Below are 16,364 nucleotides of genomic sequence, written 5' to 3' on the forward strand. Positions count from 1 at the left end.
TCTTAAGGGTTGGTTAATTCTAGAGTGAATCTAGACACTTGTCAAGGCAAATGTTCACTCAGTGAAACAACAATCAGACCCCCCCCCCAAACAGGGCCACATCAGAACACTTGTGTACACCTTTGACCTTCCCGTCCCCTGCCCGACTCACCAGCGCACAGTAGGTCTCAGGCGGGTCCCCACAGGTGATGTTGGGTGGGTCCAGGGTCACCTTCAGGAACTTGGTCATGTCTGCAGCCTCGGGCTGGCAGGCCATGTAATCCCAAGTGAGTCCCTCATCCGTGTACACCTGCGACTTGCACATGTCATAGTGCCCCCAAGTGGTGGGGTAGTGTTGCATGGTGACGCTGAGCCCCAGGCACATGGCCTGCAGGGCCATGGCCAACCACACACGCATGGCTGCCCTCGACGCCCGCTCCTCAGAGCTCCTCGCCCCAGCCACACAGAGATACAGACGGAGAGTGTGGCTATGTGTGTGTGTATGTGTGTGCGCACACGCGTTCAGGACACGCTTACAAAATAATCCAAGCTTTAGTGAGCAGAGGGCAGTGGAAGGAAGAGAGGCAGCATGGCAGGCCACTGCAGGAGTCTGGGTCTGATGCACGGGGTCACGGAGAGGGGCGTATGCGGTGTAAAGGAACAATGGGGTGATCTCTCCACACAGTTAGCAGTGTATTCCTCTAAGACACTCGAGCTGGGTGGGCACAGGGGGGAGGGTCCTGCAGCTGAGCAGATATGAGGAGCTGGGAGGTGACAGCCAGGAGAAAGATAAAACGAGAGAGAGAGAGAGAGAGAGAGAGAGAGAGAGAGAGAGAGAGAGAGAGAGGCAGAAACAGATAGAGAGCCAAAGAGAGAACGAGTAAGACGGTCTTCTGATATGTGGATGAATCGTCTTCTGTGGCCAGGCGTGTGATTGACAGCCGTCTCAGCTTTGCTTCCTGTCAGTCATCCTCCTCTTCCCGTCTTCTTGTTCCTGTGCTCTGCGAGGAAGAAGCAGAGGAGAGGGTGAGAGTGTGGAAGGGGAATAGAGGCTGACAGCTTGAGAGGTTGGGCTGGATCAACAGATGTGCAGTGGAATGAAGCATAACCCTTATGTTCTTGCCCCGTGGGAATGTTACACACCTCTCAGAGATATATCACATATCCATAAGGCCATCAATGAGAACGTGATCTGGAGCTTTCACAAGGCCTCCACATTACACACACTCCTGTCTATCCCTATCTGCTGCTGACATCATCCATCAAACGCATACCACACACACGTTTGCATTCCTAATTAGAGCAGGCGGACACGCAACCCCTCTCCAGTCTATAAACCATGTTTCTGGAGTAGAATTTGTATGTCGTATATGGCGAATGCGTCAAATAGAAAGGGATGCTCATGAGGTTATGCGTATGTGTGCGTGCGTCTGAGTAAGGGCATGGAAACAACTCTCTCTGGGTTGCTTCTCTCTCTCTGCATACAGACATTAACTTTCAATAGTGTAATATATGCGTTTGGCAGCTGTAGGTTTTCTCTCTGGAAAAGCATGTGTGAAACATTATAACTTTTATAATATCTTATTTGACACCAACGTTTGTTACAGTGGTCAGTGGTAGCTCAGTGGTTATGGTACTTGACTTGTAAATGGAAGGTTGCTGTTTCAAGCCAAGATGCCACAGTTGAACCCCTGAGCAATGCCCTTAACCCTCAATTGCTCAAGTTGTACTCATAATTGTAAGTTGCTTTGGATAAAAGTGTAAATGTACTGAAACAGACTTGTTATTTCAAACTGTTGTCTTTTCTGATTGCTGAAATTGCTGAGAAAACAAAAAAATTCTCCCATGAGCAAGTTAGCTCAGAACACTGATACAACATTCCTAGAAAAATAAATATGACTGCAACATACCCACATAAAGACAGTAACTTTAAGTACTGTAATATTGAAAGTTACTAATTAAGTACCGTTTTCTGCAATTGTGGGTTTTCTCTATAAGGAATAAAATATATATAGCAGTGAATAATAACTTTTATAATACATGCATTACTTGCTAGCTATGATGTATGGAGACAGAAGAAGAAACCGACTTCGTAATGTCATCAGAGAGAAAAACAATTAATGTTTAAAATGTTTCACTAAGTCAATATAACCATACTGGTTTGATGTTATTACTGTTAAGAAACAGTTTGCATTGTATGCATCTGCAAGCAGGTGTATCCTTATTTCATTTTATAGATGTAAAACTGTTCCTGGATATTAACATCATGGTTTACCTCCGGCAAAGCTTGCGTGAAACTTTGCCAGAGTACCGCCAGTGGTAGGTAGGGTTGCAAAAAGTGCCAAAACATAGCTGTGCAATTGACTGAGAGGAAGTTGCAACTGTGAGATAAAATAAAAAAGGTAATGAACAAAAATGAACTATTATAAAAAATAATCATTATCAAAAATACATACTGTATATTATTCTAATTTTGGTTGAATACACATTAAATTCAGTGAGATTATTTTCAACTCTTACATGTGCATAAAACAGCTTTTTTTTTGTTGTTTAAATCCTATTTTTTGATTGACTGGTTTTGAAATTGCTGTGTTAATGCTGTTAATGCTAAAACTGTTGCTATGTTATATGAATTACATGTGATTCATGCTTTAGGCTTCTTAGTTTTCACCAACAAAGACATGTTTGAGATTAACCACCAGGACTTAATAGAAACTTTATGCACAATCATAAAGTGTAGCACAATACAGATTGGTTTCCTCAATTCCGTATGTAAAGTCATGCCCTACTGTGCATTTCTCAGCCATGTCCTTAGTTCTGTCTTCACTCAAACCAATGCTTTAATCCATGTTCTTCTATGTGTTTCCGTGTTTTACCGAGTCTCTCTGTTACCCCAGCCTGGATTTATTTTCATTCTGGGAGTCGACACTAGAGTCGTGTTTTTGCTTATCGCCTTTGGATTTGCCTGTAGTGTCTGTTTTTTGACCCTGGACCGTTATGGCTTCAGAAGATTGGACTTATCTCAGTAAAGTGCTTGCATCTGCCTGTACCCATTCTTTACAGGCAGAGATGCCTGGATTCAGAATATAAGTACTTCTCCTGCAGTCCCTATATACATGCTTCAGCCTCATATCTAAGCAATAATAAAAAAGAAATATTCATCAAAACATCTGCGTGCTTTTGAACTATATGAGCATATTGAACACATAGAGGTCAGTCCAGCTATTACATTTTGGATTTGGGCACAGCAGACCATAGATGTCAGTGAGCGTGAGGTTAACCATAGAAGACCATCTAGGCAAAGGTGACCCTGCTGGTTTGTAGTACTATACGGAAGTTTAATAGAGTGCAGTGGTATGAGTGATAAATATCTTCATAGTTGAACAGACCACACACATACACGAACTCACACACACACACACACACACACACACACACACAGAGGCAGGCAGGCACAGACACACACACACACACACACACACACACACACACACACACACACACGCACACATGCACACACAAACAGAGATCAGCACCAGCCATCTGACTTATGTCCAAACCGATCTGAAAAGGATATTACACACAGAGTAGATTGAAAATCCTTCTCCTGCAGTCTTTGTATCTTTTTATGAGTGCTATACAGTCAGATTTAAATTCCTTACTTCTTGTTTTTAATTACACTCAAATGATTATTTGTCAGGCAAAGTTTATGACATTGTTCATTCACTGTCTCTTAATTGGGAACCTGGGATCATTGAAGGAACCACTGAAATATGCAGAACATAAAGGCAGCCGAATCGTTTTATCAAGCGTATAATTTATGTCTTGGGTCCTGACAATGAGTTGCTTTGAAAGAAGATCCAAACACAATGAGAAACAATCCAAAACAGGAGACAACACAATAGGAGAGCTCTACTATCTCCTCTATTAACAGCCTGGAAACAAAAAGGCGAAATGAATTAATCAGAAAATGATTTTATTGTCTCTCCACCGTTCCTATTCATGAATTCCAAACAGTTGATCCAGTTCTAGAATTCAGGTTTCAGATAATGCTTCTGAATTCAGGGCCCTGTGAACGGATTGACCTGTGTTCTAAGAAAGGATCTGAGAGCCCTGGGCTTCTCTGGCTGGTGAGCACCTCTGGCTCAGCACCTCAGACTAACCAGCATGGAGCAGGAGGAGCCCACCACTCCAAAACATGGGCAGCAAGAACACCACAGTCAAGCTGCAGAGCTTCACAACAGACTCAGATAAAAGATCTCGCCTACCTCAGCCCATGATTGAAGTGAGTGTCTGTGTGTGTGTCCTGAGAGCGGGGGAGTGTAACTGACAAGACATGACCAAACAGTCAGCAGGATGGAGCATAGTGCATTGTAGCATTTTAGTACTGGTTAATCAGCCTGTTCGACCACCAGAGCTGCTGATCCAGCCCTGGTCCTCGTCCTCCACCCCTCAGCCCTGACAGGGAGCACTCATGGGACAGTTAGCTGGACTACAACAGACCAGCCACTGGGACATGGAAGTCAGCTGATGCTTACCTCTGCTTCCACTACCCATCTGTATGAAATGCTGTGCTTTCCTGCACCATCCCCACTCTCAAACACATAAACATGCAAAATAATAAATATAGAATAATTGGTACAGATTTATCAAAATATTTACAGATGAAAAGAATTTCTGTAATGTCTGTTCCATTGTAAGTAAGGTGTACAGGCCAGTTCTCTGTGAGCAATGTTATTACCAAAAAAATAAATAAATAAATAAAACATAAGAAACAAACAACTAAACATTCAGCTAATCATAAAATTTGGATCTCCACAAAAGCTACCAGAAATCTGCCAGACAGAGCTCCCTTCATATACACAAATTGTATCACTATGTTTAATAACATTTAATAACACTCTTCATATGTTTGGCCCACTCTGACAGCTTAAAGGAACAACAGAACAGTGTGTGTGGTTCCAACTGATTTTAAAGCCATTTCACAGGGCTATTAACAAATGAAAACGGTCCACTTTTCCTGCTTATTGTAGAATCACAAAGCGACTTTACTTTAAAAACAATTCAGTATGTTACAGGCAATGACAGATTAGTCAGATTAGCTGGAATGGAAGCCTGCAGTGCTTCATTTCTTTTAAAAAATCCCACAAGAAATAAACTACCAAAAATTTCCTGAACACACCCCATTCTCTGTTAAGCCTCCTTCCACATGGCTGGGTGCACATTTAACCTATAGATCAGTTCTCATGAATACAGCCACAACTGGAAAAGGTCAATTTTTTTTATGAATTTGAAAGCATGGCAGTGTCTTATTAAAACCCATCACATCCATCACAATGACCATTATCTAGAGATGGATGGACACCTTGATTAGATACACCAGATTTAATAAGAAATGAGTGAGGAGGTAGGTGGAGAGAAAAGGAGCCAGGGAGACAAGTGTGAGAATGAGTCAGAGATAGAGAAAAAGGGAGAAATAGAGGAAGGAGAAAATGGGTGCAGCTTTGCTAAACGCAGCTGTGTCACTGGGGCGATCAGAATAGTTGAAATGAAGCCCAGTTGGGGGCTAAGTGCACAGCATCTATCTACCTATGATTAACAGCCATAATATCAATGTTCAAAGGATGAACTACATAATGTGTAAAGGGCTTGACAGGACAGGTTCAGGTTAAGACTGGAGGAGACAAATAGAAAGGCAGAGCAAGAGAGAGAGAGAGACAGAGAGAGATACGGAAAAATAAGAGAGAAAGAGTGTGTATAACAGACAGAGACTGTGTGCTTGAGTGACGGAGAATGCTCGCGCGCGCGCGCGCGCGCGTGTGTGTGTATAAAATGAGCCAGTGGAGATATAGGGAGAGATAAGGCAGCGGGACACATTAAAGATCACAGACTGTGGGTCGTTATCACTCTCTGAGCTGCAGCCGCCAGCCCGATCCTCTCATTACAGCAGCACTCGGCTGCCGGCCGGGCAGGCAGAAGGTGGAGAGCAGCGCGCAGGCAGGAAGCCATGCTGCGGCTACGTCGGCCGCATCGCCTGCCTCTCCCGAGCACGGCTGACTTCTGACAAGGACATTCAGCACAGCATTGAAACATAGCCGTCGAAACCGATCAAATGCTGGAACAGTCGCAGCCGTGACTGCGGCCCGGCCTATCATAGTTTCATCTCCGCTAGTTTTATTGCGTGTGAGACAGGCCTCAAACGCCCATGTCTATGTAGCAATACAGATGCATTTCACAGGCTCTGCATGAACTTGGCAGGGGGCAGGCCAGAGGCCAATTTACCTGCCATAACTCAAAGATACACACTAGCATTTTAGAGCTTTCTTCTCCTAACATAAGCATTAGCATAGCATATTAATTTTGATTTGCGTTCATATTTTGAGACAGATTATATATGAACATTGTGATTATACATGATTATTTCTCTTGCTCTGATCTCTTGAGTCATTTTACAGGTCTCAAGAGATCAGAAAATTCTTCTTATGGTATAATTAGAGGATTTACAAAGGATTTTGACCCCTTTGTTTAAAACCAACAAAAATCACTTAAAGCTTCAGAAAGGATTGTAGCCCATTGTTTTCTGTATCTAATCCAATTAATTTGAGTGAAAGCAACAAGTGACCAGCTAATTATTTAATTTTCTCTGCAAATAATGTAGCATGGCCAGCACCTTACAGACCACACCTTTAATTAGTAAGAGACACTGCTGTGTTTGCGTGTGTCTCACAATTGTCAGAGCAGACCTGAGAGGTTCAGACACAGTGCTGGTTTTCATTTGGACTCCAGCACTGTGTGTGAGTACTCCAGGTATCGTTTCTCTCTCCCCCTCATCTTTTCAAAGTCACTTATGCCGAATCTAAATTTCTGGTCTGTGAACTATTCATCCCAAATAGATTCTCTATAAATTTGCAAAGTGTGCTCCAGCTCTGTTGCCCTATGGTCTTTCTTGGGAACATGCATGTTAAGTCCACGAGTCTGCAAGTGTGGAGAAGACCAGCGATTTAAATCGGGCGTTAGTTCAGGCAGTCCCTCTGCATCCACTGCCCTAAGCCTCCCAATCCTTATGACCAATCTAAGTACAGGATCAAAGAAATGAACCAGCTCAATGCTCTGTGAAAATTTCAGCCTGAGAGAGAAAGAGAGAGAGAGAGAGAACTGCCAATAAGGAACATGCAGAAATGTGATATTAAAAATACATTCTAAGGCCTAAAGGAAGCAGTATCATCTGCCATTGGGATTAGACAATATCCCACTTGATAGGATTTCTTGCAAAAAAAATTAGAACATCTGTAGAGATGTAAAATGCAGAAGGGAAGAATAATTTGGAATAATCTTAACAGCAACAAAGTCACTGTTAGATTGGACAACACTTTAAAAAAAACTGAAAAAAAATACATTTGTTACAGCTTTAATGTATATTTTTTCCCCTTTAGGCTGTTTCGCTTTACTGTAGCTATAATCATCAATAACGGGCCAATATGGAAAGTGCTCTCATAAATAAACAGAAGGAAGAGAGAGACTGTCTCCCTGAGAAGTGACGACTCGACATAATTACCCGGCGTGGCTGATGAACACTGCATTAATGCACACTTCATCACGGGAGCATGCCTATCACTCCATTTCATCAGGGGGTCATGAAATATTCAGGTCCACGATCTTATTTCTTCTCTCTCTCTGATCGAGCCGTGTGGCCCATGTTTGTAACAGGAATGTCAGCGTGTTCGCATTCATACTGAGCGCAGCAGTGGAAGGAGAAAAAGCAGGTTTTAGCCATGCCTTCATGCAGGCCCGCCATTCACCTCCGTAACACACCATGGCATGTTCAAACAGACAGTTCTCCAGATCTCTCGCTCTCTCTCTCTCTCTCTGGCCCCCTCGAGTGTTTTAGCTTAGTGATCTGCTTTCTCTGAGTTCCTGTGTAAAGTGTCCCAACAAGAATGGCCTCACCAATGCCACAGGTCCCTTCTCGCTGCCTGCACTAAAAACATAGCCATGACAACATAGGACGAAGCTATGCATGATTAAAAACTCTTACCTAAAAGACGCGTTGCGTTTTATCAACAATATTTCATATTACTCAAAATATCCCAATAGAGAACAAAAAGTGAATATTCCGAGACTGACTCTACATTCCAGGCCTTAAGCCAAACAAATTGATCCTAATTCTTATTGGAATGAATAAAATAACTTAATGCTTTAAAATGGCACTTGCCATAACTATTTTGATATTGATTTAGTTTTTACAATATTGGTACAGGAGTGCACTTGCCATAACTATTTAGTTACTGTTGAGTTCTTCTTCCATCACAGTAGTGTTTTGATATTGCTTTAGCTTTTACAATGGTGGTACAATAGTGTTTTAGTATGGCTTTAGCTTCAAAATACTATTTGAAATAGGACCTAAGTACTCCGTAAGCAACGGTTCTTCTGACGGAGTTTCATCACAGTAGTGTTTTAATATTGCTTTGGGATAGAAAATGATAGTACAATAATGTTTTAATATTGCTTTAGTCTTGAAAACAGTGGTACAATCATGTTTTAATATATTGCTTTTGATTGGATCTGAAAGCAAGCCTTCACCACACATGCATTAGAAGTGAGGCAGCATTGTCAACCTTTTTATCATTATCACTGACCACGCTAAGCGGTCAATAGCTTGCATCTAGTATGCAACTGCATACACTGCCTTTGTCAATTACACAAGTGATTCATAATGAAACTTTTGCTTTAACGCTATGAATGAAGCTGGAAAATAGATGTAGCTCATAGTTGTAAATTCAAGAAAGAGCTTTGGCTGTGGGTTTCCTCTGGTCAAATACCTGAGAAATGACTCTACAGAACACCAATGAATTTAACCTCATATCTAATGTACGATAAAGGATTCACTCAACGTGAGATATCTTCAGACCATAGTCAGCACAACATATGGACATATGCACAGCATATTCCTTTAATGCCATTTAGACAAACTGTAGCAGAGCATGTAAATTTAGATTTTAAATCCATCAAGTTTCAAACGTTTACACGGGCAAATGCAATTTACCAGTCGTTAACGTTACATCGTGGAGTCACTGGCATCCCACGCACAGGTAGCTTTGTGTCCTTGTTGTGTGTGGAGTCTGACATAAGGAAAACGTCGAGCTACTGGATCATTTATACGGAATTCGACGGAACTTAGATCGGCGACGAAAATTATGTTATACTGTAAATGTGGACACCAAAGAGTACAGGCTTGGGTTTAGGTCACCCCCACTAGAGGGCGCCTCCAATGGTCGTCCACGTATTCGCAGTGGCTGGAGGACGGGGTTCCTGAAGCGTTCGTCCGCCTTTCCTCTGTCCAAGGTGCGGAAACCATTCTCAATTCCTGTACTGTATTCACATGCATTGAACATACCTATCCAGTCAAGTACGGTATCTTTACGGCGTTCTATCGAAATGCCAGTTTGGGGAGGGGGACTAGCAGTAAACCATCAACCACAAACTACCGTGATTCACTTGAATGTCCTTTGGGAAGTCACCGCATCACAAGGAAACAGGACGAATTTTACATGCAGTTAAATTACATGTATCATCTACATTTCCTCTGCGCATATCTACCAGGAAAATACATACATTATTGAAACTTAAATAAGCCATTTACTTACATTATTGCGATTCCCTGTCGCTTTGCATCGCGAGGGGTCCCGTCTTAGTGAGTGTTCAACAAGTTCGCTAAAGATCACAGGATCCTCTTTAAGATGCGCGTGTTAATCTCGGTGTGATGAGTTCTGGGAAAACGGTATCCCGAAAGTTGATGACCCCCGAACTAAACGAGGTGACTAATTGCAGCGATTTAAAATGTGTCTTACGGCACGTCAATCTCCGTTGAATCTCGGAGCTACATCTCTCTCACATGCGACAGGATCGGGGAAGATTCGAGCACTTCAGATGAAATGACTGATTACTGTCCAAGGAGCGTGGTCAGCGCGATCAAACGGGGAACTGTTTAGCCTTCGTGTCGCCTGCGACGCTGCTCATAAATCCAACAAATGCCCCTTTATTATCATGTCATTGCAGTTGACGGGGAACCCGTTTCCCACGCAAAAACATCCGCATTAAAGTTTGAATAGCCAGTTTTCCATTTCTCTTGTCAGTTTCTCATTTACATTTTACGGCGCTCATTATCCCCAAAAAGAGTCCAATATTAGAATCCTGCGTGCGGAAATGCACTTCTTCCCGTGTGTTTAACTGTCTTTCCTTCTCTACGAATTCATTTATGCCGCTCGAATGGGACATGAATCACACCAAATTAGCCCTTCTGCCGAGAAGGCTTCTCGCTCTCTCTCCCGTCACGCATCCATCCCCCATTCCCTTACGCTGCTACCGCGATTGTTCAGTGAAGATACACTGGAAGATTACGCACTTGGACACTCCATTTGATGTGACACGCTCTCAGCCCAAATATTCCACTCAGCCTCAATATGTTTTCAGTACATCTTACTTGCGCTGAACTGTTAAAAGCCACATATGGGACTTTCCACATTCGTTGGAGAAGACATAAATGAAGGTGACATAACAGCAGTTTAAACAAAGATGAGAGATGTATTACAGATAAGAAATTTCTACAAGCTAGCTAATCTAAAGCTTTCAAGCCATCTTCTGCATCTACAGTATAATAAATAACCCGTCCGCGGGGTCCTAAAGGTAGCGTTTATTTGGAGATCATATGTTAAATAGCACCCAATTGGATTTCATAATAAATTAATATGGAATTGTTTAAGAGGATTATTATATGATTTTTAGTTTATCGAACTCCATGACATGAATAAAAAGTAATAAAAGATGCTTACAACACCAATAATGTTCTCAAAAAAAAAAAGAAAGAAAAATGCTTAAAGAAAGGATGTGTTGGTTGATTTGGATTTGAAAGCAGGCCATTGCATGGAGTTTTTTAATCAGATAATCATGCACCAAAAAGCCAGACCCAACAGGCCCCTGGTTACCACGGTGCTATTTCATCTGGAGCCAAATTCTGCACTCAAGTCCATCAAAATGACCACTTATGAACTTTTCAATGTCACCAATAAGAAAGAGAGAGAGAGAGAGAGAGAGAGAGAGAGAGAGAGAGAGAGAGAGAGAGAGAGAGAGAGAGAGAGAGAGAGAGAGAGAGAGAGACAGAGAGAGATACCCACTGGTGGGTGGGTGTACTGGATATTACAACAGTGCAATATATAGACACTGTAGTTTGTGGTGCAAAAGGGAAGTAGTAAATATTTGGTGATTTGTTTTACTATATTTGGAGGCACTCAGGCTGCATTGCAACAAAAGGGCAGAAAATCATGCTAAACCACTGACCAAGAATCTACAATCTACATGCAGATCAGATTGAAATTTGTCCAAATCTGGAAAATACATTCTCCCACAGGCTTATAATTTAAGTTTACAAAAGTTTTAAGGATTATATCCTTGAATTCTCTATTATTCAAGAAGTATGAACATGTGAGAAAATTAGATAGATAGATAGATAGATAGATAGATAGATAGATAGATAGATAGATAGATAGATAGATAGATAGATAGATAGATAGATAGATAGATAGATAGATAGATAGATAGATAGATAGATAGATAGATAGATAGATAGATAGATATTTTAAAAATACATATACTCTTGATGTTCTTGAACGTGAATAAAATCAGTATATTCCATGTTTGGAAACTAAAGACTGCCAGAACGCTGAACGTGTCATGACTTGGCTCCGTGAAACTATGTAATTTCCTAACAATGTTTAGCAGTATACACCAAACAGAGGTTGATATATACCGACGTGGTATGTTAATTTAAGTGCGCAATTAGCTCAAACATAACATGAGCAATAAGTAAACAGCGTTAAGTTCACCCAGTGGTATAGGATAAGACCTAAAATAAAACAAATTAATGTAGAAAATAGTGTAGAAAAATAAATAAGCGACACTGAGTAATTTTTCCCTAAATGAAAAACAAAACAAACAACAGGAACAGCCACGAAATAATTGGTTATGCAAAACGCGCCCACGCGCCCTCTGCAATGTTAGGTCAATATAACGGGTCATCACAAAACCAGTAATTGTGCCAGCCATTATTTACACTGGCATAGCGCCCGACCACCTAACGTGCACGATATTGCCTGTGTCAGTGTGCAGACAGTTTAAAGAGTAAGCGTCAGTTTAAAGCGCAATTTACGCACCGCACAAGCTGGCCAAGGAGCAGGGAGGAGTTTCTTCATAGTCATCGTATCTTAAAGACCTATATGAAGACCACCATCCAGAGACACCACTGTATTAGTGCTACTTGCTGACGTTTTATCATCTTTGACATCTTAGCATTATTGCACTGTTGGAAAACTAAACCAGGGTGAAATAATAAAATAAGGGAAAAAGACGTAAAACTTAATAACCTATTCAAAATAAACACATCACATACATGCGAGATGAAGCACATTCCAACTCCAAGTGTTTTTTTTTATTATTATTTGAGTAATCGATTTGAATTTACCAACGCCTCACATCCTACATCAAAAGTTTACCCGAGGCACACCAGTCGCCCATACACAGGCGCGCACACTGAAATAAAATCCCTCTCTTTAATCTCACTCACCTTCATTCAAAATATTCATTCCAGAAATGGTGTAAGGAGACTCCATGTCGCATGCCAGTCTGTGACGGTTCTGAACCTGGACATGTCTGATTAGCTCGGTGGAGGAACCGCACTCGGAGCCGACTGCTTCTCGCCCCTGCTCTGCTAGAATGGGGGTGATCGAAGGCACAAATGGCACTTCAGCGAGTCGAATAATTCAGCAAACAGATGCAACGGCAGGCAGGCGCACAGAAACACACATTTAGCCTAAATGTTTTGCTTTCGGGAAAACTCGAGCCATTTCACATTTTTGTAGTACAATATATAATATGCTATTAACCTATATGCTATAAACTAATATATTTATTTAGCACGCATAAGACAAATTGATTTTAATATTAACTGCACGTTCCTATTACCGAGATTACCAAGATGAATTCTTAGACACATTTAAAAGTAATGTCAGACCTCCAAGAACTCAGACTCACTCCAGCTATACTAGATTAGTTGACTGTAGTGAACAAACAAAAACAAAAACATTGAATTATCAATTAACCTGCGTAATAAGAAACTGGTGCATCTGAAACACTACACCGTTCTCTCCTTTCTGTATCATCACTTTGGAAGTTTCAGCATCATACACAGCACATCCCCAGAACACTAAACATTCTTTGAGCCAGAATTTCGCTAAGTAATTGGTAGCAAATGCAAAAAAAGAACACCATTTTATGGGTCACATGTGTTTGCTGTCGATACTACTCTTAATATGTCGGTGTTACTTGACACGACATGTAAGGCTAAGACAGAATATTAAAAACAACCATAATAAAAATACACAACTCTCTGAATGATTTAATCAAGCATAACGTCTAGGATGTATTATATATAAACTATTAAGGATTCTTAAGTGTTGTCATAGACAAAATAATCGCTTATCCTAAATTATTAAAAATGTCTAATCTTTCCATAACCTACATATGCTACAGATTGATTATAATACTTCTTAAAAACTAAAACTAGTATTATCCATAAACAACCACTAAATAACCCCTAACACCAGAAACTCAGGGTTGATATGCAAAGATTGAGAGAACACTGCTCCTGAGTTCACTATATTTAGTCCCCGCAATAAATCTTAAAACCTATTGGAACTTTCAATAACGGCCGCATTAATTGACATGGACAGGCAATCGTGTGACGTGCTGTCTAGGAGCAGCGTCTCTGCAGTATGATTGCTTCTGCATTGTCATATTGATGATGAGAAAACTGATGGTTGCAGCTGTTTTGGCCCATGAACGTCTCTGGTGGGTATTGGGTTTTATCTCTTCAGTTTAGAGCATTGCCAACACTAAAGAAATGAAATGAGAGCCTTGTTTGAAGCTTCTATATATAGAGATCTTCTTTATGCAGGCATTGGGTCATATTGATCACACTTTTAGAGCCAGGCTGATGATCTAGGATGAGGGTTTGTCTTTCATATCTAAATAAGCATGATTACATGAACACAGATCTCAGATCAGCCTGCCACATGTACAATCCAATACCACTTGAGTTTTGCCCAAAGTGCTGCCGGTTTAGCTGTTACACTGTCTGAAAAGGTCACAGCAACTCACAAAAAGCAGTGCATTTATGTTATTCGCCCACATATTTACGGGAGACTCATTTACTTCAAACGTGTTTGTGTTCATGATTCCACTACAAAGGTTTAGGCATTTATTCATAAAAAAATACACTGCCATAAAGACAGAAATCTATTTACTTATAATTGAAACCACTTTGCTTCCATTAGTTCCCTGCAATCAAATTGCCTCTTGCTGCATTGCCTCTTGCTGCATCCTGTGAGATTTAGTTTTTTTAACCCCTACAGTCCTTTGCAAAATTAAAATATCATATTAAGCAAGAACAATACCTGAGCAGAATTACTACAGGGCTGTAATCCAAAAACTGCATGATTGGGAAAGGATTATGACGGGACCTCCTGCAAAGCGGATTTGCTCCGGAGCAGCTACAACCTCCCCCCCCCCCCCCACCTTCAGCTAAGCTGTTTCTGAATTTTGGTTTTGCTTCAAGACTTTTTGGTTTTGTTTTCTAGCCATCTTCCTTTCACCAGTGCAGCCTCATTCAGGAAATGCTCTGACATGCTCCTATTGACTCTTTATCCAAGATGTGTAATTGGTTCAGATTGTGTCAGATTAATTATAGTTTAATGATGGGTTTAATGACTCCATACTGGGGAAATGGGAAAACAAACAATGTATGTGTTCTAGTGGAGCCTGGGGAGAGACACCTCAGCCACTCCAATGTAGAAACTAACAAGGAGCAAGGAAAACACATTACATGTAGCGCAGGCTGTGGTTTTAAAGAGATGTCAGTGGAGAAGCTGGGCCACTGGTTGTAGAGTTGTATTTGAGGCTTAGAAGGAGTGCTCAGTAAGACTTCTATGTTTTGCCTTCCATTTTTGTGTCAGTGCAAGAAGCCTGCATGCATGATTCTCCCCATTCCAAGACTTCTGTGTTACTTATTAGTTAGTTCTGTTATTACCACTCCACAGATCTGCAGAATGTGCTTTTAGTACAGAATGTAAAAACTGGTCTGATTAATACATAACTGCACACAGCAGAAAAATACAAGCCATGATGTAAAGTATAAATCTGAAATAGGAAAAATGAAAAAGAAAATTACTTTATCCTATTTCCACAACCTCACTCTACACACTTGCCAAATTTATTAGTAATTTTTTCATTCTGTTTCATCAAGGTTTGATTGAAAATTATTGTTTGTTTAAACCTACACATCATGTTTTCATCAAATATTGTGAAACAGTCTGGCTGTTAAAAGAAAATGACTCATTGGTACTTCTGCCTGTTAACTGTGGTACCATAAGTACAGTGGTTAAGATTCAGATCTTTCAACTGTCACTTCCTCTATAAGTAAGATCTGTATGGTCATGAAGTTATAAAGCAAGCTGACTGATTTTGATATTGATTGTTTACTTCAGAGTTACCATGTGGACTGTAGTCTTTTAGCTATTATTTTAAAACATTGTTCTGGAGCCAAGGCTTTCAAATTAGCTATCTAGCTATGCGGTATTAAACCTAAGTTAGACTATCATAGTGCTTTAAGATTTGTAAAGTCAATTCTGAGAGTGAGTCAGTCAGCAAAATTGTTGGGGGTTGGAGTCATGATGCCTTTTGACCACAAATCTCCAAAACAGCCTAATGCTGCTTTTAGATTAAAATGTCACATGGTCTCTGCCTCTTGGATAGTGGTGTGTGTGTGTTTCTACCATGCTTACAGAAGCAAATCAGGCTGCTAACAATAATGATGACAAATTGTCTCTTGGCCAAGGAGATCCAGCCACCGCTTGGGGAACTGGTCTTCTAAATTAAGTTTCGTCAATAACATGCTTACAATTTGTCTTCTCAGGTGATCTTAACAGAAATATTGGTTACAGTAACAGGCTGGCTGCAAATGATTTCTCTTGGCTTATTTGAGTAACATTATTATCATACAAGGGAATATTGGATAGTTATATGCCTTTGAGCAAGCAATGCAGAAAAGCTCAGACTCTCCTGTGGAGCCGATATGCTATACAGTCTACAAGTGTACTAATAACTAAATTAGCTATGTTGCTTTTCCTCATTCTTATGTATCATTAAACACTGAAGCTTAAAGGCTTTGACTACAGGTTAACTTCATTCCTGCACATAAAGAAAATAAAAAGAAAGAAATTAATAAAGAATATTTGTACAACATGCAACCAATTTACTGTTTGAATCATTAGGTTATA

The 16,364-nt window shown here is 40.7% G+C and overlaps 1 protein-coding gene across 5 annotated transcripts in view; it reads right to left on the reverse strand.

The window, feature by feature from the left end:
* Positions 1 to 658, reverse strand: part of ntng1a (netrin g1a) — a 78,829-nt gene extending 78,171 nt beyond the window's left edge. For 3 of the 5 annotated variants that reach the window (XM_035531198.1, XM_035531197.1, XM_035531196.1), the window contains exon 1: positions 152 to 484. In XM_035531198.1, the coding sequence (XP_035387091.1) occupies positions 152 to 397 (246 nt within the window). In that variant the 5' untranslated portion in view covers positions 398 to 484. Of the gene's footprint in view, positions 1 to 151 lie in introns of all 5 variants that reach the window. The other 2 variants (XM_035531199.1, XM_035531200.1) reach the window with 1 other exon arrangement.
* Between the last annotated feature and the right edge of the window lie 15,706 nt (positions 659 to 16,364).

This window comes from Electrophorus electricus, chromosome 10 (genome assembly GCF_013358815.1).
Source record: "Electrophorus electricus isolate fEleEle1 chromosome 10, fEleEle1.pri, whole genome shotgun sequence".
Lineage (NCBI taxonomy): Eukaryota > Metazoa > Chordata > Actinopteri > Gymnotiformes > Gymnotidae > Electrophorus > Electrophorus electricus.